The sequence below is a fragment of the Bos javanicus genome, chromosome X, assembly GCF_032452875.1.
Source record: "Bos javanicus breed banteng chromosome X, ARS-OSU_banteng_1.0, whole genome shotgun sequence".
Taxonomy (NCBI): Eukaryota; Metazoa; Chordata; class Mammalia; order Artiodactyla; family Bovidae; genus Bos; species Bos javanicus.
The window spans coordinates 78,233,316-78,260,994 of NC_083897.1; the positions used below are offsets into that span (position 1 = coordinate 78,233,316).

The 27,679-nt window shown below is 37.8% G+C and overlaps 1 protein-coding gene across 1 annotated transcript in view; it reads left to right on the forward strand.

The window, feature by feature from the left end:
- NEXMIF (neurite extension and migration factor) overlaps positions 1-17,729 on the forward strand; it is a 207,557-nt gene extending 189,828 nt beyond the window's left edge. The window contains exons 2-4 of the mRNA XM_061409683.1: positions 6,244-6,369; positions 7,068-11,439; positions 12,037-17,729. Coding sequence (XP_061265667.1) covers positions 6,291-6,369; positions 7,068-11,439; positions 12,037-12,130 — 4,545 coding nt within the window. The 5' untranslated portion in view covers positions 6,244-6,290 and the 3' untranslated portion in view covers positions 12,131-17,729. The remainder of the gene's footprint in view (positions 1-6,243; positions 6,370-7,067; positions 11,440-12,036) is intronic.
- Positions 17,730-27,679: the final 9,950 nt, after the last annotated feature.

Consider the following 27,679-nt stretch of genomic DNA (forward strand, 5'->3'; position numbering starts at 1 on the left):
TGGAAAACTCAGCAGTGGCCACAGGACTGAAAAAAGTCCATTTTCATTCCAATCCCAAAGAAAGGCAATGCCAAAGAATGCTCAAACTACCACACAATTGCACTCATCTCACACGCTAGTAAAGTAATGCTCCAAATTCTCCAAGACAGACTTCAACAGTATGTGAACTGTGAACTTCCAGATGTTCAAGCTGGATTTATAAAAGACAGAGGAACCAGAGATAAAATTGCCAACATACATTGGATCATCAAAAAAGCACTAGAATTCCAGAAAAACATCTGTTTCTGCTTTATTGACTATGCCAAAGCCTTTGATTGTGTGGATCACAACAAACTATGGAAAATTCTTAAAAAGATGGGAATACCAGACCACCTGACCTGCCTCCTGGGAAAGCTGTGTGCAGGTAAAGAAGCAACTAGAACTGTACATGGAACAACATACTCGTTCCAAATCGGGAAAGGAGTAGGTCAATGCTGTATAATGTCACCCTGCTTATTTAACTTATATGCAGAGGACATCATACAAAATGTCAGGCTGGATGAAGCACAAGCTGGCATCAAGATTTCTGGGAGAAATATCAATAATCTCAAATATGCAGGTGACATCACCCTTATGGCAGAAAGTGAAGAAGAACTGAAGAGCCTCTGGATGAAAGTGAAAGAGGAGAGTGAAAATGTCGGCTTAAAACTCACCATTCAGAAAATTAAGATCATGGCATCCAGTCCCATCACTTCATGACAAATAAATGGGGAAATGATGGAAACAGTGACAAACTTTATTTTGGGGGTTCCAAAATCACTGCATATGGTGACTGCAGTCATGAAATTAAAAGACGCTTGCTCCTTGGAAAAAAGCTATGACCAACCTAGATAGCATATTAAAAAGCAGAGACATTACTTTGCCAACAAAGGTCTGTCTATTCAAAACTATGGTTTTTCCAGTAGTAATGTATGGATGTGAGAGTTGGACTATAAAGAAAGCTGAGCACCAAAATATTAATGATTTTGAACTGTGGTATTGGAGAAGACTCTTGAGAGTCCCTTGGACTGCAAGGAGATCCAACCAGCCCATCCTAAAGGAGATCAGTCCTGGGTGTTCATTGGAGGGACTGATGCTGAAGCTGAAACTCCAGCACTTTGGCCATCTGATGCGAAGAACTGACTCATTGGAAAAGACCCTGTTGCTGGGAAAGATTGAAGGCAGGAGGAGAAGGGGACAACAGAGGATGAGGTGGTTGAAAGGCATCACCGATTTGATGGACATGAGTTTGAGTAAGCTCCAGGAGTTGGTGATGAACAGAGGAGCCTGGCATGCTGCAGTCCATGGGGTTACAAAGAGTTGGACATGACTGAGTGACTGAACTGAACTGAACTGAGCAGAGCCCTACCCACCAGAGCAAGACCCAGTTTTTCCCACCAGTAGTCCCTCCCATCAAGAAGCTTACACAAGCATTTTAGCCTCCTCCATCAGAGGGCAGGCAGAAGAAGCAAGAAGAACCAAAATCCAGCAGCGACTAAAACAAAGGCACATTACAGAACGTTAATCTGCATGAAAAAGCAGAAAATTATGTCCCAGGGGAAGGGACAAGATAAACCCCAGAAAAACAACTAAAGAAGTGGAGATAGGCAACCTTCCAGAAAAAGAATTCAAGATAATGATAGTGAAGATGATTCAGGATCTCAGAAAAAGAATGGAGGCAAAGATTGAGAAGATACAAGAAATGTTTACCAAAGACCTAGAAGAACTAAATAACAAACAAATAAATGAATAATACACTAGAAGGAATCCATAGCAGAATAACTGAAGCAGAAGTACGGATAAATGACCTGGAGGACAGAAATGTTGGAAATAACTGCCACAGAACAGAACATAGAAAAAAGTATGAAAAGAAATGAAGAGAGCCTAAGAGACCTCTGGGACAACATTAAACACACCAACATTCACATTATTTGGGACCCAGAAGGAGAAGAGAGAGAGAAAGGACCTGAGAAAATACTTGAAGAGGTCATAGCTGAAACTTCCCTAACATGGGAAAGGAAATAACCAACCAAGTCCAGGAAGCACAGATAGTCCCAGGCAGGATAAACCCAAGGAGGAACACACAAAGACACAATCAAATTGACAAAAATTAAAGACAGAGATAAAGTATTAAAAGCAACAAGGGGAAAATGACAATATACAAGGGAACTCCCATCAGGCTATCAGTTGATTTCTCAACAGAAACTCTACAATCCAGGAGGGGATGGCATGATATATTTAAAGTAATGAAAGGGAAGAACCTACAACCAAGAATATTCTACCCAGGAAGACTCTCCTTCAGATTTGATGGAGAAATCAAAAGCTTTCCAGACAAGCAAAAGTTAAGAGAATTCAGCACTACCCAACCAGCTTTACAACAAGTGCTAAAGGAACTTCTCTAGGCAGAAAACAAGAGAAGGAAAAGCCCTACCTACAGAAAATAAACCCAAAACAATGGTAATAGGATCATGAAAGTGAAAGTGAAAGTGTTAGTCACTCAGTCATATCTGAGTCTTTGCTACCCCAATGGACTTTAGCCTGCCCGGCTCCTCTGTCCATGGAATTCTCCAGGCAAGAATACTGGAGTGGGTTGCCATTCCCTTCTCCAGGGGAATAGGATCATACATATCGATTATTACCTTAACTGTAAATGTATTAAATGCACCAACCAAAAGACATAGATTGACTGAGCAGATGAAAACATGTGCATGTACGCACTTCCACTTACTACATTACTCTGCTTGACCCCCCAAATTGTGTGTAATTATTTTATATTGTTAGGTTAATCATGTTCCCATTATGGCTTGTAATTGTAATCATCTTTTATTTTTTGTCTGACTATTGATTGTGAAAACTGATAAATATCTTTTACTATTGTGATTATGTAAGTATTACTCACTTAATACCATTGTATCATGATTGATCAACAGAAAAATTATAGAATTCTATATCACCAAAACAAACATTTAATAGAAACATCTGTAATCACTGTTTAAAATCCAGATGCATATCAGAATTATCTTGGAATTTTTTGAAAAATACAAATGCCCAGGTATTTTTTTTTTTACCAGAGCTCCAGATATGTTTCTATGGAGCAGCCATGTTTAAAAACAACTGGAGTATATGAGGATCTTTTACCTTTATCTAGTTTGTTTCATTTTTCTATTTCATAGTCAGTGCTCCCATTTCATTTAGTTTATGTTTTCCAATTTCTCCATCTCTTCTTTTTTTCTTTGATGTTCTTTCTCAAGCCTTTATCAATCATAGTAGAAAGGCTTTTGTATACATATATATATATATGTATAACTTATGAATATATATGTAAACTTATGAATTTTTGCCTAAAAAATTATGACATTTTGATTCCACTTATTTGACTTAGTATAAATAGAATGCTATATTTCTAATTTTTTAAAAATAGATATGCAACAAGCAACAGAGGTTTACTATATAGCACAGGGAACCATAGTCAATGTCTTATAATAACCTATAACAGAAAATAATTTCAAAAACAATATATGTGCTTATATATAAAACTGAATCACACATAAAAAAGAATTATATTTTTTGAAATTTAGTCATGTTTATCTTTTTACCAGTTTTTCTAAATGTCCTAAGGACATCTAATAATAACTTATGAAATAACAAAATTTTGAATATATTTGTGTAGTATATGATTAATATAAATTAATTAAATGTAAATCTAGTATATTTAGATTATTAATGACATCATTCAAGATGCTTCTATTCTTGTTTTTTCTGCACTTGGTAAAATAGTCTCTGAGCAATGTTAATATGTCTCACTATGATTATATGTTTTTTCTTTTCACTTATATTTCTTCTGATTTTTGCTTTTGTATCTTTGTTTCTTTGTTGTTAAGGTTTCTTTGCTGTTAATGATTTATGATGTCTATCTTCTTGGTGAATTGTACCTTTTATTATAAAAATATTCATCTTTGTTTCATTTAAAATACATTAATTTTTAAAAAAAGAACAATGGAAAAAATAAGGAAAAGGGTGTTATATGCAAGGAAAGTGTCAGGCCTATGATTCTGTTGCAGTTGTTTAGGCTGACTGGAGTAGGGAGAGACTCATGGCAACTCATGAAGTTCCTGAAGCCTAGAATGCCTTTCTCTCCTCTATTATTCCCCATTCCTACTCCGTGGAACAGCATCCTTCAAGGTCCAAATCAAATGCTGCTATTAGTGAATCCTTCACTGGTTTACCTCCTTTCTAGAAGTGGAATAATTTCTCTCTATTTTGAACTCCTATAGAAACTTTTTCCCTCTATTTCAGTGAATAAAATATATTTATTAGTATTTGTCTATGACTTGTTTTCTCCAATAAATTCTGAGCACCTTGAGAGCAAGGATCTGGTCTCAGTAAACTACCTTTTCCACTGCAGTTTCTGGTACACCACCATGACCATAGGTAGTACATAGTAAATTTGTTGAATTAATTTAAACTGGTATCCCAGAGATTAGCACTACTCATCCGAAAGGCTATATTGTCCCAGATCCATAGGCAGAAACATGAATTACTTTCTTGCCTTATTTTTTCCCAGTTGGGAAAGGCCAAGGACAGCTCCCAACACAATCATAGGCATGGGTCATCTAGACTCTGAGACCTGAGCCCTAAAGGCCTTTGGGGAAGAGCATAGCAATCTACTAGGACAAGATCTGTGAGCCTTCTTCAGACCCAACTGAGGGAAGGTCAAGTAGGAGAGGTTGCTTTTCCACTTTAACTGATCATTTTCTTGCTTCAAAATACCTGTCTCCATGCTAATGTTATATCAGTGCCATTACACTGCATGATTTACCATGATCAGCAAAGCCGCTTGTACATTATTCCAAACGTGCTAATCAATTTCAGCTCAAAATAGATTTTAATCACCCCATAAAATTTGTTATCCTAAAATGCTGATCAACAGGGAAGAGTTAAACAAGTGCAGAGATGTTTGTATTGCAGGCATAAAAAATTATAATCCTTCTCCCAAATCTTTTTTTATAAACAGCCAAGGTATAAATTAAAATGTGCGAAAATACATGGCCTTAAGTTGTGTCATTTAGAGCTGAGATCTAAAAAGTCATAGGAACGGACTAAAGGATTTTCTGCTCGGGGTTTAGCCTTCTGATTCTGTAGGGGGAAAAAAGGCCCAAATAATTGATAATCATTGTTAATATCTATGATAGTATCTCTATTAGTATCTAAGCCAGTATCTATGATACTCAGTTTGCCCTTTTGAAAAAAATTAAGGGAATAAGGGAGCTCCCTGGTGGTCTAGAGCTTAGGATTCAGTGCTTTCACTGCCATGGTCCAGATTCAATCCCTAGTGGGGAAACTGAGATCCCAGAAGCTGCGTGGCATGGCCCAGAAAAAGAAAACAAATAAGAACCTAGTAGAGCCAAAATTACAAGGTGATTATAAGTACAAAATGAGAGAACTTCTGTAACTGTATCCAGCCTAGCACCTAGTGCTCCCTTCCTCTCCCCTTCCCAACTTATCAAACTCCCATACCAGTCTCCACCTCTTCTTTTGCCAAAGCATATTATCTCTATTCTCAACACTTTTTTTTGCATTTAATTCAGAGCAATGAATCCTGGGTGCTTGGTCAGATTTTTTCTGAGGAGAAATTTATGTTCTCAGGAGAACAGCATCCCAGAGTAAAGTTACAGTGGCACTTATATGTTCCATGATTCTTGTTGGAGTATACTTGTTCCAGTATTCTTGTTGTATCTGACAAGATTAGATAATTCTTGATAATTAAGTGCATTGCTCCTGTATATATTTCATGATACATTAATTTTTGCTAGTAATATTTGTCTGAAGCAGCTGTTCTTTATTTCATTACTTGAAAGGGGATATAAGTATAGGTCAGTAATCTGTGGAAACATTTTTGTAGCCTTGTTTTGGCTAGGGGTTGGAAGTGGTTAAATGTGTTACTATCTGAAAGAAGATGTAAGTTTGCCTGCTTCCTCAGACTTCTGTTTTAATAGTATGGTAGCCAAGAGGGGATAGAAGGGTCTAGAATGTATGAATGAAGTGTGAATTTCCAAACTGACTTATATGGTATGTATAAGCTATGAAACAAAACAATAGTGCCTATGAAGCCAGTCTGGAAACAGGTAAATTCCAGTAAAGCTTTTAAGACCTCTCTAGCTGAAATAACCTTAAAACAGAGAAAAAATTTAGTGACTGATATTATTATGTATTTGAAATGTGCAGGTTGGACAGCATTTGGACTTGGAATGAAACAATAAGAGGTCCCATTCATGGATAACCAACAAGATAAGGCTATTGTTGCCTCAACCAACGGAGAAAACACTATGATTAATGGGGTCAAGGAAAATGGTAAGGGAATTTAATTATAGTATGCATTAGCTCTCCCAATAGTACTTTGTTATTGCTATAGATTTTCAGTATCCACAGAGCAGGGGCAAGTTAAGTCTAGGATACCTCTGAGATAGGTGTTAATCCTAAACTTTATCCCACCAAATCTGTAACTAGACTAGAAGCGTCTCAAGGAGGTATCTAATCCAACCCCTTTGCTCTCTGAAATCATCTCTATCAAATGAATACTTAGGTTCCCCTAAATTTGTAGTGAATTAGAAATCTGCTTTGATGTGAAGTTTGAAATGTCTAGATTCCGTAGAAGCTTCCAAAACAGAGGTAAGTCTGAAGGATAGGAATATGCCTTAGAGAATTTAAAAATCATGAATATATACCATCTGAGCATTTTCCCACCCTGAAAGCTTTGACTTTCCAGTTGATCAAGCAATCCATTTTCCCCTCATTTCTGAGGAAAGTGTTGTGTGTGTCTGAAGAAAAAGCTGAATGTAAAGAAATAATTACTTTTCACTCTCATAAATGTTCAGTACAAAATCAGGGTCATTCTTTAACTTTGTAGTTTCTAGTTCTAAAGTTAGAGAAGCTGAAGCTTACCTTTTATACATTAAGATCAAGTACCAGAAACTGATCAAGGGGAAGAGTTAATGAGTCTGGTCTAAGATCTTTAACTTTATTTCTGTCATTTTCCCCCTTTTCTCTAGATTCAGAGGACCAGGATGTGGCAATGAAGTCATTTGCAGCTCTAGAAGCTGCTGCACCAATCCAGTCTATACCAGTGGCTCAAAAAGAGAACCTGATGTACCCCAGAGGTCTCCTGCCTCTTCCCTCTAAGAAGCCCTGTATGCAGAGCCCTCCCTCTCCTTTGGGCCTGATTGAAGCACCTGAGCATGCTGCTAATAGTGCTTCTGTGAATGCCATCTCCCTTACATCTGGTGTTGCAAAGGGCCTGAACACATGGTCATTGCCCAATGAGTGTGAGAAAGCTCCATTTGCCATAATGGAGCCTGCAGGCATGTCAGCTCTGAATGGGGACTGCCTCATGCAGCCAAGCCGGACTTGCTTGGGCTGCTTCATGGAATCCAAGGATTCAGTAGATCCTGAGCCAGGGATCAGTCTAAAAGTCAGTGATCTAAACAGGGATTATGAAACCTGTGCAGTCTCTGATATAGGGATTCAGTGTATTAATGCTGGAGAAAACATGAAATATGGAGAACAGCTTCTCTCAGATCAGCTCCTAGGCTTCCCCTTGCACAAATCAAGGGCAGGAGATAGACGAGAAGCTGAGAAACCTGACATTGACTTGGAGGACCCAGGTCAGAAAAGTTATTATGAGGCATTACTGTTAGATAAGTGCAATACAGAAGAGGCTTTGCTGGCAAATTCCAATCAGGATTGGGGTTACTTTGAGACTTTCATTAGTGAGAGTAAGATCGAACTACTTGACCTCTGTTCCAAGAATGAGCTATCTGTCAACCTGTTCTCTGAAGAAGATGTGGATAACTACATGTTTGATGATGATGAGTCAACACTGGGAAGTGATGTCTGCTCCCTGAAAATTCGATATGAGTCCTTCCAGGACAATGTTCGAGACAAGACCACCCTTTTGATGCAGGAAGATGCCCAGTTCAACTTTTTTCCCAGTGTCTTTACTACCTGCCCCAAGCGGGAGTCTAAGACTGGGGCCCTGAAGCAAAGTAGCGATTTTTCCCAATTCAAGGTCCCTGATGTGAGCATTATCTGGGGGGAGGAAGATAAAAACCTGGACAAGAAGAAAGGCAAAGAAGAAGGCCAGGAAGAAAAAGGTGCAGAGAAAAAAGATGGGAAGGATAATGATGAAAAATCTGCCTTAAATAAACCATGCAGTGGAACTGAAGTAGGGCAATTTAAGAATCTAAAGCAAGGCCATCTTGCCAATTCCTTGGAAGCATCAGGGAATTTCAGTGATGGTAGTTCCTTCATTGAGGTCTCATTTGATACCATGGGGGAGATCAAGGACTGTAGCCGCTATATGGCTCGGGACACTAATTCTGGCAGCTCCTCCTCCCAGCAGAACTATGGGCTACGAGCCAAGAGAAAAGTCAGGTATAGTGAAGATTATCTGTATGATGTTGACTCATTAGAGGGTGAAAAAGTAAATGAGAGGAAGGAATGGCTGCCAGGTGGTTCTATAGAAGAAGATGATGATGAATGGTGTCCCAAAAAGAGAAGAAAAGTAACCCGTAAGGAGCCCCCTGTTATTATCAAATATATTATCATCAACCGTTTTAAAGGTGAGAAAAACATGCTGGTGAAGTTGGGTAGAGTGGATGCCAGTGAAACAACAGTTAATTTGAGTGAAAATCAGCTCAACAAATATGCCAAGCTGGCTCCCTTGAAGGGCTTCTGGCAGAAGAAGAAAAAGCAGAGAAACAGCAATGCAGACTCCAGCAAAACATCCTTATGCCAAAAGCAAAGCTTTGAACCAGGTAGCTTTGAGATGTCATTTCTGCCACCTGCTCGCAAACGAAAATCTAAACTTGGCAACAGGCACAGGATTCAAAGAATTCCATCCATAGAAACGTCAGCAAGTGGTAAGCAGGTTTCATTCTGCAATGATGAGAGGCAAGCTAATAATCGTAAAGAAGATGGAGGCCTGAAAGGCACACTGAAGTCAGCACCTCTGGCTGCCTCCAGCTGTGCAAATGGATCACATTTAAATGACATCACAGGTCCTGACTCAGAGAAAGTCAAAGCCCAAGATGGTCAGTTTAAGGCACCAGAGAGGAAAGTGCTTAACAAAATCAAATTTAAAAGTGAAGCCAGGTTAAAATCCAAAAAAATCAAAGCTGGGCAAGAAAGCAAGCCAGTTGTTCAAATGAGCCCTCTTTTGGAAAACCAATCCTCCAAGGCTAATTCAAAGAATGAACCTATTGCTGGGACCTCAAATAGTTCTCATCTATCTGAATTTCATGAGACAAAGGTTGCTAAGAATTCTACGTTCCTACCAACCAGCTGCTCTTCTGAAATGCCTCTATCATCTGCTCATGTTGCCAACAATATACCTGTTATTCCTGGAGGGTATCTACAGACATTGTTAGATGCTTCTGACTTGTCAAATAATACTGGTATCTCATACTTCAATCATCATTCTCCAGAGCAAAATGAAGACAGGCTCACTCAAACAGAAAAATCATTTGTACCTCTCCAACCCTCCCAGGACTGTGTGCTTTCCTCACCTTCTGAGTCTGAGCTGCTTCAGTCATCCCAAAACTTCAAAATGGAATCAAGCAGCTATGGAGATGTGTGGCACAACAAACCTACTTCTGGCTCCCAGGAATTCATGGCTGAAGTCTCAAGGGAGATAGCTCCAACCCAGTCCAGTGAATTTGGAGTCTCCCAAGTAGTCTCCATGGAAAATAGCCTCACAGCTACAACATACAGTCCAATCTGTCTCAATAGTGGTGGCAGTAGTTGCAACAAGGTCATATATACCTCTGTGCAAGACACCCAGCTCTCATCTGATGACTCTTACCAATTATGTCACTTTAATAATGGAGAGGTCTGCTTTCCTTTCCAGCAGGGTCCAGTCAATATGGACAATGTGCGGCTCTTTAGCTTTGATTCCATTGCCCCACTCTCTGTCAACTCAAGCAATTATTGCTCCTTAAGCTTGAAATCTTGTGAAAAGGATGGTGATGATGATATTGCTGATGACTTCTTGGCCCACTGCAGCCCCAAGCTGGTGATACAGCAGAGCATTGATGAGATAGCACCACTAAAGGAGTCCACTGACCTCCTGGATATCTCCAACTTCACTCCTGACAAATTCCGCCACTCTTCCCTCTCAGAGATATCTCCACCTGATACTCCCAGTCTTTCCCCTCAAATTACCAGATGTGAGAATATCAAGACACTAGGAACACTAAAAGGATTTCAAGAGGGTGTCCCAGGAACACTGGGCAATATGGAGAAAATCAAGTGGGACTGCAGTACCCTTTCACAGCAGGTTCAAGTGGATGATGGATTTACTTTACATAACCATCAGTTTCAGTTCCATATGTTCAATGATGAGGATTCTGTCAGCCTGCTCCAGAAAGCCCCTTGCTTATCAACATTTAATGATCCATCTAGTCAAATAAGTACCAGCAACAAGGTGTCAAAATCAAGAAAGAAAAGTTCACCCAGCAAGAGTGGGGCTATGAACCAAAGCTCTTCTCAGAAAAACAACAGGAAAAAATCCCCCAAAAGCAACAACAAAGGGATGGAAAAACCACCTGGCAAAACTTCCCGCCAGGTCCCTAAGTCAGCAAAGAAAGGGAAATTCATGGCTGCAATCAATGGAGAGAAAATGCAAATTGGCATCAGTCGTGGAGGAGGCCAAATCAACAGCATATCCTCCACAGGGAAGACATTGGCTGAATGTATCCAACATGGCCCTGTAGCCTCTATGAAGATGCCAAGTCAGAAGGGGCTTTCTGGAGACTGGTCTTTGGGGAAGGAAAGCAGCCCAGGCTGGAATGACATGAACATGGGCACCAGCACCAGCAACCTTTTGGATGATGACCAACGGGAATTTCAGGAGCCTTCATATATCTTGTCCAACATTGCCTCTGGTATGGCAGATGTGCAGAGGTTCATGATGGCCTCCATAGAACCCCTTTGGGAACCCATGGAGCACCATGGGGACCCTAATATATTCTACTCCCCTGAGTCCAATAGTCTAAAATTAAAAACCCTCAAAATATTGGCTGGGACACCACAGGAATCTAAGAAAAAGGTCAACAGTGGCTCTCCAGGAGCCACTAAGAATCACAGGTCTATCAAGGGTGTGAGTAAAAGCAATGGGAAAGCAGCAATAGGTGATCCTGGTCGTGCAAGCATGTCTGGTTATAATGAGGACTCTCGCTCTGCCTTCTTTGATAAAAAGCTTAATAACCTGAGCACTTTAGGCAATAATGTACCAACACACAAAAAGTTATATCGTCACAAAACCAGCTCCAAGGCCCTGAGAGAAGAGAAGTGTAAGGGAAAGCGTATGGAGCGAGAACAGGTCCACAAGGATGAGGCTGGGACAGCTTCTTTTGAAAAACTGAGGTAATACTGCACCAAAATGGCTGAGATGATGCACCTTAGCTTTCCTATTCTGCTAAGCCCACAGTCCCTCATTTTTTCCCTCTTGAAAGCAAAAGTTTGCATGAAAGAAACTGTCCCATTCCTTTCTTTTTCAAATTAAAACAAAAAGAAAAACGTGCATGAAAATCCCTATACCTCTAAGCCACCAAAAAGATTGGGCAATTTTGTTGTGGCTTGACTAGGGATAAATTTTGACAAGGCTACTTTTTCTGCTAGTCAGCATTAATTTTTACTTACTGAGAAAATACAACTAAAATATGCTTTTGAATGATTTGGGGAAGGGAAGGGCTTTGCAGTAAGAAAAATTTTGACCAACAGAATTTAAAAGTTATATAGACCAAAAAACCAAGATGATTTAAACAAAAAGAGCGTAATTTGGAAAACAAAATCTCATCATAAGGCAATTAGGAGTGCTTTCTAGTGCCCCCTGCTATTGGTATCTTTTTCTGCATCATACGGCATCTAGTATGATGTAAACAAATTTAGATTGTATGATCCCTTTGTGGGACATACACTAAATCTAACTAAGATGGCATAAATTGTTTGGTTTTTCTGCAGGGATTCCGACTACAATCTCCTAAATGCAGAAACAACATTTTGGGTTTTACCTGTGTTTGAAGAAGAGACTCTCATTTTCCAGAAAGACATTTGATGTTTGTGTTTTATTTCTTTCAAAATATGCCTTGTGGTATGTATGTTGACATGTAAGTGCTTAAAGAAAAGAATTTTAAAGTGTGGGAATAAGTCTTTAGAAGCAAACTTTAATCTGATGTTCTATGTAAAAGACTTTAGAAGTCATACAGTTGCACAAGTAGTTTATGCACTATTTATCCAAGGGGAAATAAAGGAAAACATTGTGCCAAACTACAAACAGGTGACTGTATTGTATATATTTTTACTTCTATATCAACATTTGGTTGTGAGTATTTGGGGAACTTGTCCCTGTTAATTTACTAGAAACATTCCAGTGATTATTGCTATTAACCACCCCCACTTATGTGGATAGCACCTGTAGATCACAGTGGAAAAATATGTTGTGTTACACAATTTACCAAAACTTAAAGGATACTGTTTGAAATGTGCCAAATTTCCTTACCTCATCTTACATATTCACCCCCACAGTTTAAAGCTCATTAATTAATTTAAAATATAAGAATACATACCTTATTTTTAAAATTAAAATTCTACTGTCCTGTGTGGAAACATGGACCATTAAATAAGGCACAATAAAGGTTTGTTTGTTCCATTGTCTAAGGGTTAAAGTGTTGGAAAAGTCTGAAAGTCACAACAGCTAAGTCCATCAGGGACCCAAGTATATGCATTTACAGAAACTTTTACAAGGAAACAAAGCAGCTGCTTTAAAGTTTGTTTTCTAAAAGGAAAATCTGTATCTGAAAATTATTTAAAGTGCAAAGTTATATTGCTGATACTTTATATCTCAGTTTTATATATTTTATAATAGTCTGGGATAAATTATAAAATAGCTATAAAATCAAGACTACGATAAATGAAATACATAGATTGCTTTTAAGTAGTTTCATAAATGTTTTATTCCAGTTTTGTCAGAAATGCACTCATATCATGGCTTTAGTGTTAAGTGTTTAATATTGCAATGCCAATGTCATTTAAAGAAAATGTTAAGGTATCTCAGTTCGATGCCTATGAATCACATACATATATTTGATAAACTGAATAATTTGTAACAACTAATTGGGGCCATATATACTTAGTTTGAGGATAACTAGAGTATCTGATGCCACACACTAAACTTAAATCTCAATCTTTTATATACATTTTTGAAATCACATTTTTTATTTAGCCCTTTCCCTTTTTAAAAAATTTCACAGCCCCAACATCCCTCACAACTAGCTTTTTCTTCCCTTTTATTCACCACTTGACTTCTAACATTTGATCTCTTTTCCTTGCACAGTTGAAGGCCTGTGTGTCTGATGACTGATGCATTATGGCACAGATGAGATAATGGATATGAAAGCGCTTTGTAGATCGTAAAGTGCTATACAGATATAGGGGATTAATATTATTAATGTTGTTGGTTGTTGTTGTTGTTACTCTTACTATTCTTACTAATATTGTTACTAACCTATTAACTTGTGGATATATAGGCTGTGGGTGGGAGGGTGGAGAATAGGTGGGTGGGGGAAAAGGGGATTTTAAAAAAGGGAATATATTTCAAAAGGAAAATTTTAAGCAAAATATGAACCTACCTAGTCATTGCCACCTAAATATATTCACAAACAGAGAAGCAACATTTGAAAGTAGTCAGAGAGAAATGGAAGGAAGCCTGTCACATATATAAGTATACACACTTGTCCATGATTCCTTTTACCAGCCAGCTCTACTACTTACAACTAGGTAGTAAAATGAACCAACTTTTCTTCTTGATGGTGTGATTGTGTATGTCTGTGGGGAATGAGTGGGTGAAGAGCATTTCGTGAGGCTGCTTCAGGCCTATTCCTAGGTTTTGACACTAGTGTGTGGTGAGTCCTGGAAAATTACTTAATGGAAAAGTACCAGATGTGACATGTCTCCTGCTCTTCAGCAGCCATTCAAAAGGAAAAATAATCAAATGGGAACATTTTCTTCTATTTCTCCACTCTGATAGCTAGCTGTTTTTGCTAAATGCTATGGCTGGTTCCTCGGAACTGGTCTTTGTTTTGTTTTTATTTTTCTATTTTCCAGCTGAATTTAGTTTGGAATCACCAACTCTGCCTGTATTCTGATCCCCAAGACTCCAAATCTCAAAGTCACCAGCTTACAGGAATGGAGTGCTCTCTACGTAATCTAATGGTGGCAATGAAAGAAGGAATAAAGAAAATGTTCCATGAGTACAGTATGTTTTATACAAATAAATATGGGAGCAGTTGTCCCACTTTTCCTCAGTATCAGTTCAGCTTTGGCAAATGGGGTGAGGTGGGATAGAAGGACAGCCTAAAACTGTTGGAAACAATTTCCTTGTCAGAACTTGCTATCATGAATCCTTTGGAATGGATACTCTTTCAGTCGCTCCTATGGAGCCCATTAGGAGCCTAATCTAGGACATGGGTTATCCCTTTCTCCGAAGAGAACTGCCATTTTAAAGTACCTTTTTTCTTGGCCTACAGTTAATTCTGTTTTTAAGGTTAAATTAGTGGCTTATAACCAATTGTTTTGTACTGAAACATAAAAAGGAACCGAGTTTGAGAAATGAACAACGGGATTAGGCAGAAGATAATTGTTCTCTAAATTGCATTCTATATCCCTCTCAGTATATCATGTTCTGAGGTCTTCAGTTTGGGAAGCTTTGTTGGTCTTGTCTCTGCTCTCGCAATCCTTTGCTCCCTCTAACAACATAATAGGCCTGACTTTTGGAGATTCCTTATTTAACCAGCTGCCTTAGTGGAGTGAGGACCAGTGACAGAAAGGTAGTGTTTTTATCCTATCATAGATATCTGAAATTAGCTATATGGAATTTTCCTTGGTCTGAATTTCCTGATTGCCACTCCCTTCTCTCTTCTAAGAAGCTTCTTCTTATAATTCCTCCCCCAACAGAATCCCCTTTAATCTTTTCTTTCCTGGGAGTGATATTCTCCATTATTCTCCTTACTTAATTTCAGTTCTTGATCTTAAAAATGTTCTTCTTTTATAACCTTATATTCCACTTCCCCAAGGTGTCAGACTATAAGAACTTTAGCCAGACTACTTTCTTATGGAAGTTCAAAGGGAAACTTTCATACTCTTAATTACTTTTCATTGCCTTGGCTACTTTCAAATCTAGTTTTAAATGCAGATACACATGCACACACATGCAGAATTATATTACATGACTAAGGAAAGTTGGAAACTCCTTTTCCTTGAAGATCTATAAGGAAAGATCTGATCCCTTTCTGCCCTGGTTAGTTGTTGGACTATGAGGAGCAGGGTGCTGAAATAGTGGCCTTGACCAATGTTCTTTGAGACTCTCAGTGTTATGTTTGGTCTTTGATAACTGACTTGAACCCATGGCCTCTCCAGTGTCTCATATACCAGCTTCCTCACAGCTCTCTCTTCTGACTTGTTACTTTGTGTAGTTATGTGTTAAGGCCTTACCTTTTCCTCAATGTTTTCAAACCTCTGGCACTACCTTGACCATCACTCCTTTAGCCATCTTCCTGAAGTCCTTGGTGCTAGATGGACTTTTGTGACAACTTTCACCTCCTCTGACCTTTTTCCTTGCTTCTTAAGAAGCATCTGCATGTGTGCAGGCAGGATAGGGAGGGGACAAGTGTGCATAAAAAAAGAGAGAGTTATAAAGGATGCTCACAAGCTGTAAACAACTCTGGCTAGCATCCTTTGTCCTGTTATGTGAGATTCTGCAGTTCTAGTAAATTTCCATTTTAGTGAGTTCTAATTAGCAGTTATTGCCTAAAGGAGAAAACCCATATCCAAGAACCTCTTAACCAAGCTTGGTCTTACCAAGCTGAACCAGTCTGATGCAGATCTGCCACATCTTCAATTCACAGATGCTCTCAGAACAGTTCCAAGAATGAAAGAGAGCTAAGTTTCTGTGCTGAAGAGAATGAAGCATTAGCTAGTCCTAAATGGTGCTAGAACTAGAAGTACTGGTTTTCTCCTGTATTATTGAGAAATTGTCCAATTTAAGGAGTTTTTGTTTTCATTTAGAGATTTTTAAGTGACTACCCATCACTACAGGAATATGTCCTTTTTATGAAATAAAACTAACATGAGATTGACTTTCTAATAATAAAATTCACTAAGCCCATCATTGTGTTTGGAAGACTTAGTACCAAAATCAAGTATTTTTAGTAACAAATAGGAATCTTGTCAACAAAGTGTAGCCCAGGAATTTTGTAAAGGTTTCTCAAGGAACAAAATAAGACAGAAAAAACTTTAGGTGGGCTGTGTAACTTGGGAAACAGTATCAGCTTGAAGGTCCTCAGCCAGCACGGGCTTATTTTGATGGCAGTACTCAGGCTACCCTTTAAGGTACATTTTTTTTTTCTCAGAATACTAAACAGTAGCTACAGTCGTGAAGCAGAGCTCCCTATGCAGCTACATGATACTTGAGATGTACTCTTGATTTCAGAATAATAACTAAGAGATAAAGCATTGGAGAAGGATAATGTAAAAGAAAGAGGTTTAGTTCAAAGTTTACGGTGTGAATGAGGCTTTTAAAATTGGTATCTGAGTAAATAGATATTAAAGATACTAAAGAAGCACTCATCAACATGATATGGAAAGGATGTCTGTCTATCTAACAAGCTCGGTGATTTCTGAGTCTGAGAAAGACACCCCCTTCACAAAGAAGAAAGGAGATATTTAAATCATTTTGCCTCTTTGAGAGATGCCTAGTTTTACAGCACAAAAGAAAAGGCTTAGAATGAAAACTATAAGAGGCTTTTTGTTTTTGACTCCCAGTAAGAATGAGAGAAAGCTTGAGATGCTCTACTGGGATTCCTGTAGCACTGATTAGAGTTTGCTGCCTACAGAGTTTTGAATGTACTAGTCCTTAATTTAATTTCCATAAAACTGAATGCACCTCTTTAGTAAGTTACTGATTTATGGTGCTAAATAAAATGATTATCCCCATTTTTTCTCCTCTCCCAAGCCCCTTACGCATTTAAGAAAATTTAAAAGTGTTAAAGGCCCTTTTTATGAATGTAACCTAAGTTTCTGTTTGACATATGACACTGCAACTTTAAAATGTTAGGAAATTATTTGCCTTTTTCTTTTAGAGTTAAACTTTATAAATAATCTGTAGAGTCAATCGAAGAATAAAGCTTAGGGATCACTCTTAAGACGCCTACAAAATCTTGTATATTTTTAAGTGTGCCAATTTGTAACATATTTTGTAAGTGTATATTTTTCTTAGAAAAGTGCTGTGAAGTGTCTGTATGTGAGAATTTTCCTTTTTCTGCACCACTAGGTGCTAATAAAAGGATATTTACTTCAAAGTTTCTGGTTTTAGAAACCACAATACAAAGAAAAAATACACTTTTGTTGGGAATTTTGTAACACAAAACATGTTGTGAACGAGTGTAGTGATATTGTGCAAAAGAAAATGAACATTTGTGAGCTTCTTGCTGTTTTATAGATTTTCTTGTAAATTATTCTTGTAACACCTCTGGTTTTGTTGTTCTTGTTGCAAAGGTTTTAAATATTTGTGATTGAGTGTATGGTGAAACTGTCATAATGTTACTTAGCTGAGTTTTGTTATTGTTTATGGAATAAATAAAAAAGAAAAGTTTAAAATACTGCTTTAGAATCATATGTAACAGAAACCAACCATTTCTAATTAAATTCTATGTCCCAAATAAAAAGTTCTTCATTGTCTAGATCAATGTTTCTCAAACTGTCTGTGATGAAGGACCAATGTTTTCCTCCAATCCATTAAAAACTAATACTATTATAAAACACAATAAGAGTGAATTTTTAAAAGTAAAATTTAAAACGATATGCAAAATAAAAGCTCTAATATATTCAATTCAATATGTAAAATTACATTTCAAAACAAACATAACATAGGAGAAAAGGAAAGAATTGCAAAAAATTGGTACCATATTTGAGACAAGTCCACTGTGTGTGAAAGTTGCTTAGTCGTGTCCAACTCTTTGTGACCCCATGGACTATACACACAGTCCATGGAATTCTCTAGGCCAGAATACTGGATGTGTAGCCTTTCCCTTCTCCAGGGGATCTTCCCAACCCAGGGATCGAACCTAGGTCTCCTGCATTGTAGGTGGATTCTTTACTAGCTGAGCCACAAGGGAAGCCTAAGAATACTAGAATGGGCAGCCTATCCCTTCTCCAGTGGATCTTCCCAACCCAGGAATCAAACAGTGATCTCCTACATTACAGGCGGATTATTTATCAACTGAGCTATCAGGGAACCCCAACAAGTCTACTGATCAATGACAAATTGCCATCTAAGGTTCTAACCATGCTTTGAGTAACACTTTGAATAGGAATAGGAGTATCACCATCATCTGAGAACTCACCAGGAATGATGAATTCCAGGCTCTACAACAATTCTACTGAATCAGAATCTCAATTTTAACAAGATTCCTAGGTGATTTGTGTTCATGTTAAAATTTGAGGAGCACTGGGTAAGTTCTGTGCAGAGGGGTTTTTCTACCCCTTGAGTTGGGGAATCATTTTCTAATGTGTCTAGTCTTCAAAGGAACAAATGACGTCCTTATTTTCTGATCCAGATGGATTTTACAGAGATACAGTCGTCTCAACGTGTCAAAGCTGTTTATTGGAAAGTAATACACGTTAATTTGCCTGGTACCCAAAAGATATCAGATTTTTCATAATTCTTTTAAACTGAGACTTTCTTAAGTTCTTGTCCCACGGTGCTCAGTATATTAATATTGGCTATGTCTAGAAAACGACTTTGCTTCCAAGTGCCCAGTCCATGTGAGCCACCTATGAGAGCCTAGAGCTCTGGATAACCACAAGGTCATTGTGGCACATACAGCCAACAGCCACTTCATTGGTTTTAAATATACTCAAGGAAATTGTGAAAAAAAAATGTGTATGAGAAAGTGACCCTCTATTCTCACTTAAGGATCTCATCCACTTCTACCACTTGAACTATCACTTAGATTCCCTCAAATCTCTCCTGCATTCCCATCCTATATTTCCAGTTGTAGGCTGGTTATATCCACTTGGACATTCTACAAATTCTTCAGACTTATGTATTCAAGATCATTTCATTATCCATAATCCACTGAGTATGTTCTTGCTCAGTGAATGGTGCTGCCATTCATCTAGTTAGTGACCCAAGCCAGAGAGCAAGGTTCACTAGCAATTCTTTTCTCTTCTATCCTCATATCCAATTGGCCACTCTCAATTCTCCTGCCTTTCTATCCCCCTGCTCAGTGACACTGCATTAATTCAAGCTTTCATGGTATTTCACCTGGACTATTGCAACATTGTCTTAATTCAATGGTTTCCAGACTTAGATTTCAGATTTGGGAAATTTTTAAATAAGGAAAAAGAGACGGAGGGGGAGTCTTTATAGTTACCAACTTTTTATTTTGGTAAGTAAAGACATTTAAAATAAAACTAGTCATTATCAATTCACAGAAGATCATTTTAACACCAAAAGACAATCAGGCAATCCTTTATTTAAATGCACTATATTGTCTTTTTTCTCTTCATCAGAACTATGAAAGACTGAAACCAAGGTCCCAAGCCATTGCTTTAAAGAACAAAAAGAGATTTTGAGATTCCATACCAAGGAAGTGGGGGAGGATAGAGAATGAGGGACAGAGTAAGTAAAGCCCCCACAATTGGGCCCCTCTAATATTCTGAGTCTTTGCTTTTCCCAATTCCTATGAGTTTCCTATGTGATGGATATCACAAATGTATATTCTTCATTCTATGCAGGATTCAGAGGTGTATTCTGGTGACTATGGCCCTAGAGAAAGATTCCTCTTGAACTAAACTAATGGCATGATTGTAGTGAATAAGTGGTTCTATTCTTTTCCCAGTGATTTCACATCCTTTTCTTCCCAACTCCTGATCAAAGTTGGGACAGTACCAGAGCTCATGGGGAAGATGGCAAGTCCTTTGTCTAAAGACATTTGATACATCTTGTAGTTGAGCTTTTAATGGACTTAATTTGGGGGAGAGTGATAATCACACTCCTTTTATACAGTATTCTATTTAAACTAATTGGAGCTGTAGTTAATACATATTTCAGGCCACATACCACTTTAAGAATCTAATGAAATCAATGGGCCTTTGCCCCCTGAAAATGAACATACTCAAAAGTTTTCATAGAATTTCAGAGGATTCACAGGTTAGGAACTCCCATATTAGGGGCATGAATTCTCCAAAATATCTTCCCCACAGTATAATGGAGTTTTAGTCTATCTCCTCCTCTGCACTGATGCAAGATAATAGCTATTATTTATTGTCTATTATGTGCAAAGCACTTTAATGAATTAATATTTCTCACAACAACTCTGCAAAAGAGGCATTTTCTCCATTTTACATTTAAGAAAATTGGAACATGGAGAGGTATAGTAAACTTCCTCAAGATCATACAATGAATAGTCTTTAAAGATTTTTCACCCAAGCTGACAACGCACTCTGTGCTTGTCCCATCCAAGCCCATGTCTCTAACTCAAGACATTTATTTCTAGCATAAACTGTATTGCCTATACCACTTCAAAAATATGATTATAAGTATTAATACTGAAAATCATTCAATAAATATTCAGCTATGCCACATATTGTGCTAGATAGTAAAAAAAGAAAAGTTTAAATACACTTGACCCTTGAACAACATAAATTTGAACTGTGCAGGTCCCCTTATATCCAGACTTTCTCCAGTAGGAGATACTACAGTACTATAGGGTCTGAGATTGGTTGAGTCCACAAATGCAGAACTGAAGATACAGAGTGCCCACTGTAAAGTTACATGTGGATTTTCAATGGGGCAGAGGGTCAGTTCCTCAAGCCCTGTGTCAACTGCATAAAGGACATGCCTTGCCTTCTAGGAGCTCACATATACAGCAGAGATATAATTTAATAAGAAAAACACCCACTGGTCAGTCTAATACTGTCACATATAGTTACTACAGGTATATACTTCAGAGATATTGCAGGCTTAGTTCCAGACCACTACAATAAAGCAAATATCACACTAAAGCAAGTCACATGAATGTTTTGGCTTCTCAGTGCATATAAGTTATGTTTAACTATACTGCAGTCTATTTCAAGTGTCCAATAGCATTATGTCTACCAAAAAAAGTACATATCTTAATTTTAAAATACTTTATTGCTAAAAAAAAAAAAGTGCTAACCATCACCTGAGCCTTCAGTGAGTCATAAGAGTAACAATAATGATCACAGATCACCATAACAAATATAATAATGAAAAGGGTTGAAATATTGCAAGAATTACCAAAATGTGACACAGAGACATGAAGTGAACAAATGCTGTTGGGAAAATTGTGCCGATAGACTTACTCTATGCAGGATTGCCCCAACTCTTCAATTTGCAAAAAATGCAGTATCTTCCAAGTAAGCTGAATAAAATGAGATCTACCTATAGTGATTTGCTGTGCTTAAGTAACTGAGCGGGGGGTGTGGGGAACCTTCCATTCATTGTTATGGAGGAAATAATGTCACAAAATGCCACTCCCAGTAATCAATATCTAATCTTCCACTCTACCCCCTATTTTGGAATCAGTTGAGAATGAGCCTAGATCCATTTAATAATTGCGAAATTTGTGATAAGTTACTTTGATAGCTCTGTATCCCAGAGTGTCTGCTTAAACAAAAAACAAACTAGTATAACAAGATTCGGAGAAGGCAATGGCACCCCACTCCAGTACTCTTGCCTGGCAAATCCCATGGACGGAGGAGCCTGGTAGGCTGCAGTCCATGGGGTCGCTAGCAGTCAGACACGACTGAGCGACTTCACTTTCACTTTTCACTTTCATGCATTGGAGAAGGAAATGGCAACCCACTCCAGTGTTCTTGCCTGGAGAATCCCAGGGACGGTGGAGCCTGTTGGGCTGCTGTCTCTGGGGTCGTACAGAGTTGGACAAGACTGAAGCGATTTAGCAGCAGCAGCATAACAAGATTATTGTTCCCATAGACTTATTGTGGATTAAAGATCACACTTGTGAAGTCTTGGAACCAAGTGGGCAGTCAGGTAATACTTATCACTTGCTATTGTTTAACAGGTATGTATAGGTGTTTTTTTTTTGTTTGTTTTTTGTTTTTTTATTTTTAAACTTTACATAATTGTATTAGTTTTGCCAAATATCAAAGTGAATCCATCACAGGTATACATGTGCTCCCCATCCTGAACCCTCCTCCCTCCTCCCTCCCCATACCATCCCTCTGGGTCGTCCCAGTGCACTAGCCCCAAGCATCCAGTATCGTGCATTGAATCTGGACTGGCATCTCATTTCATACATGATATTTCACATGCTTCAATGCCATTCTCCCAAATCTTCCCACTCTCTCCCTCTGCAACAGAGTCCATAAGACTGTTCTATACATCAGTGTCTCTTTTGCTGTCTCGTACACAGGGTTATTGTTATCATCTTTCTAAATTCCATATATATGCATTAGTATACTGTATTGGTGTTTTTCCTTCTGGCTTACTTCACTCTGTATAATAGGCTCCAGTTTCATCCACCTCATTAGAACTGATTGAAATTTATTCTTTCTAATGGCTGAGTAATACTCCATTGTGTATATGTACCACAGCTTTCTTATCCATTCATCTGCTGATGGACATCTAGGTTGCTTCCATGTCCTGGCTATTATAAACAGTGCTGCGACGAACATTGGGGTACACGTGTCTCTTTCCCTTCTGGTTTCCTCAGTGTGTATGCCCAGCAGTGGGATTGCTGGATCATAAGGCAGTTCTATTTCCAGATTTTTAAGGAATCTCCACACTGTTCTCCATAGTGGCTGTACTAGTTTGCATTCCCACCAACAGTGTAAGAGGGTTCCCTTTCCTCCACACCCTCTCCAACATTTATTATATTGTATTTATTATTTTGGATCGCAGCCATTCTGACTGGTGTGAAATGGTACCTCATAGTGGCCTTGATTTGCATTTCTCTGATAATGAGTGATGTTGAGCATCTTTTCATGTGTTTGTTAGCCATCTGTATGTCTTCTTTGGAGAAATGTCTATTTAGTTCTTTGGCCCATTTTTTGATTGGGTCATTTATTTTTCTGGAGTTGAGCTGTAGGAGTTGCTTGTATATTTTTGAGATTAGTTGTTTGTCAGTTGCTTCATTTGCTATTATTTTCTCCCATTCTGAAGGCTGTCTTTTCACCTTGCTAATAGTTTCCTTTGATGTGCAGAAGCTTTTAAGGTTAATTAGGTCCCATTTGTTTATTTTTGCTTTTATTTCCGATATTCTGGGAGGTGGGTCATAGAGGATCCTGCTGTGATGTATGTCGGAGAGTGTTTTGCCTATGTTCTCCTCTAGGAGTTTTATAGTTTCTGGTCTTATGTTTAGATCTTTAATCCATTTTGAGTTTATTTTTGTGTATGGTGTTAGAAAGTGTTCTAGTTTCATTCTTTTACAAGTGGTTGACCAGTTTTCCCAGCACCACTTGTTAAAGACATTGTCTTTAATCCATTGTATATTCTTGCCTCCTTTGTCAAAGATAAGGTGTCCATATGTGCGTGGATTTATCTCTGGGCTTTCTATTTTGTTCCATTGATCTATATTTCTTAAAAGTTCTTATTTTGGATTCTTAGAAATCACTCCAACGCCTTACCTTCAAGTATTTGTCTTTTTATTAGGCTAAAAACTAAGAAAATTAGTAAACTAGCTCAAAAAACTTTTGATCTTTATTTGGAGAAAGATGCCACTTTAAAGATGAAATTGAAAGAGTCATTATATTAAACATAATAATATGTTTTATAATTGCATATGTGTAATAGTTCTGTCAGAGTTAATTTATTATCAGTAGCAGAATGAAGTAGTTAAATGTTATAAATTACTAATCAAGATACCTTGGTTCTCTTCCTGGTTTTGCCACTAAATTCAGTGTAAGAACTTAGACAAGTCACTTCCCTTCTTGGCCTCCATTTTCCATCTGGAAAATGAAGAAGTTGGGTTAGATGGCTTAGCATTTAAGAGCATGGAGTGTGAAGTAGAATGCCTGGAATTGAATTCAGTATTCCCTTCTTGTTAACAGTAAGGCTTACCTCAATTTCTCTATCAGTAAAATGGGAATAATTATGGTGCCAATCTCACAGAATTTGGGAAATGAGATAGCTATTAAAAACAGCACATTTGAATCACTTCTAATGAGGTGGATGAAACTGGAGCCTATTATACAGAGTGAAGTAAGTTAGAAAGAAAAACACCAATACAGTATATTAACACATATATATGGAATTTAGAAAGATGGTAATGATGACCCTATATGCGAGACAGCAAAAAAGACACAGATATAAAGAACAGATTTTTGGACTCTGTGGGAAAAGGCAAGCATGGAATGATATAGCATTGAAACATGTATATTATCATATGTAAAATAGATGACCAATACAAGTTCGATGCATGAAACAGGGTGCTCAAAGCCAGTGCATTGGGACAACCCAGAAGGATTGGATGGGGAGGGAGGTGGGAGAGGGGTTTAGGATGGGGGACACATGTACACTGGTGGCTGATTCATGTAAACGTATGGCAAAAACCACCACCATATTGTAAATTAATTAGCCTCCAATTAAAATAAATAAATTAATTTTAAAAAGGAATTTAAAATAGTGGCTGGTACATATATAGGATACTTCATACATATCAGCTATTATTATATTGAGCTGCTGTGGCAAAATTAAAGATTACTGAAGCAACTATGGATACTTGTTCATTAATCAATTAAACAAATTATTTTGAGCACCTACTATGCCCTAGGAACTAGGCTAGGTACTGAGAATACTGATGGTGAGCAAAATTGGACTTTGACTTTCTCCTCATAAAACTTACACTAGTTTTTAAAAATCACTTTAATTATGATCATATGATTTCAAACTGATATAAGAGCTCTGAAGGAAAGTAACATAGTTTTATGAGAACCACTAATAAAGAAACCTGACCTGATACTTGGACTTGCACACCAAGGATAAGTAGGATTGACCTAGGTGAAGAGGAATATGGAAATGAGAGTAGGGAACTTCCCAGAAATACCACATACAAAGATCCTTTGGCAGAGAGAAATGTGCAGTACTTTACGAGCTAGAAGACAGCTAGTATGGCTGGAAAGGAGTAGAGAGATGAGATCAGAGAGCAATGCTTCATGTTTTCCAATTTGATGACATTTTATAGGAATTTTAATTATGAAAATTTGAGATAGTACAATACAAAATATTGAGAGTTTGACGATGTGCAGCTTTTGAAATAGTTCAAATTTAAAAATTATCAGAAAGACCATAATTAGCTTCAAAATGGGCAAGTATGTGAAATAATCTGTTATGCTACTGTAACATTTTTATATTATTTTAGCCATTAAATAGAAATTATTTCCATCTTTAGTCAGAATTATACCAACTTTGAATTAACCACCCTTTCATGAACACACACATAAAATGAAGACATACCTCACATTGTCTTTGGGTTTGATCTTTTTTTAGATCCCACATATAAGTGCCCACTGGCTATTGTAAACAACACTGCCATGAACATTGAGGTGCATGTATATCTCCAAATTAGCACTTTAAAATATATATATATATATATATATATATATATATATATATATATATATACATACATACCCAGGAATGGAATTGGTAAATCAAATGGTCATTCTATTTTTCTATTTTGAGGAACTTCCATACTGTTTTCCGCAATGGCCACACCAATTCATAATCCCACCAACAGTGTACAAGGGTTCTCTTTTCTCCATATTCTTGAAGACATTTCTTGCTTGTGGATTTTACGATGATAGCCATTCTGACCGGTGTGAGGTGGTAGCCCATTATGGTTTGGATCTGTATTTCTCTGATGGTTAACAAAGTTGAGCATCTTTTCATATGGCTGTTGACCATCTGTATATCTTCTTTGGAAAAATGTTTATTCAGGTCTTCTACCCATTTTTTAACCTTAGAGTTAGCACTCTAATATATTTTTAGTTTTTTTTTTTTAATTGGAGGATAATTGTTTAACAGTGTTCTGTTGGTTTCTGCCATATGACAATGTGAATCAGCCGTAAGTATATGCCTCCCTCCCACTCTCCCTTAATCCCACCCCTCTAGGTGATCACAGAGCACAGGACAGGGCTGCCTGTGTTATACAGCAGCTTTCCATTAGCTATTTTACATATAGTAGTATGTACATATGTCAATGCTACTCTCCTGACTTGTCCCACTCTTTCCTTCTGCTGCTGTGTCTGCAAGACTGTCCTCTATGTCTGCATCTCCATTCCCCCCTGCAAATATGTTCATCAGTACCATTTTTTCTAGATTCCATATATATACATTAACATACAGTGTTTGTTTTTCTCTTTCTGATTTACTTCACTCTGTATAATACGCTCTAGGTTCATCCCCCTCATTTCAACTTACTTAAATTCATTCCTTTTTACAGCTGAGTAAATATTCCATTGTATATGTGTACATTGTATATGTATACGTTTTTATCCATTCATGTCGATGGACATCTAGGTTGCTTCCATGTCCTGGTGATTGCAAATAGTGGTACAATGGACATTGGGATACATATGTCTTTTTGAATTATGATTTTCTCCAGGGTATATACCCAGTAGTGGGCTTTCAGGGTCATATGATAGTTTTATTCCTAGTTTTTGCCCATTTTTTCATTTGGTTGTTTGATTTTTTTGATATTGAGTTGTATGAACTGTTTATATGTGTTGTATTAATATATTAACCCCTATAGGTCATATAATTTACAAATGTTTTTTCCCACTCAGTAGATTGTCTTTTTGTTTTGTCAATAGTTTTCTTTTCTGTGCAAAAGCTTTTAAGTGTAATTAGGTCCCATTTGTTATTTTTGCTTTTATTTCTCTTGCTTTAGGAGACAGATCAAAAAATTATTGTAATGATTTATGTCAAAGAGTGATCCACCTATGTTTTCTTCTAAGAGTTTTATGATTTCAGGTTTTCAGTTCAGTTCAGTTCAGTTCAGTTGCTCAGTTGTGTCTGACTCTGCAACCCCATGAACTATAGCATGCCAGGCCTCCTTGTCCATCACCAACTCCCAAACTCATGTCCATTGAGTTGGTGATACCATCCAACCATCTCATCCTCTGTCGTCCCCTTCTCCTCCTGCCTTCAATCTTTCCCAGCATCAGGGTCTTTGCAAATGAGTCAGCTCTTCGCATCAGGTGGCCAAAGTATTGGAGTTTTTACTTCAACATCAGTCCCTCCAATAAACACCCAGGACTGATCTCCTTTAGGATGGACTGGCTGGATCTCCTTGCAGTCCAAGGGACTCTCAAGAGTCTTCTCCAACACCACAGTTCAAAAGCATCAAGTCTTTGGTGCTCAGCTTTCTTTATAGTCCAACTCTCACATCCATACATGACTGATGGAAAAACCTTGACTAGATGGACCTTTGTTGACAAAGTAATATCTCTGCTTTTTAATATGCTGTTTAGGTTGGCCATAACTTTCCTTCCAAGAAGCAAGCATCTTTTAATTTCATGGCTGCAATCACCATCTGCAGTGATTTTGAGTCCAAAAAAA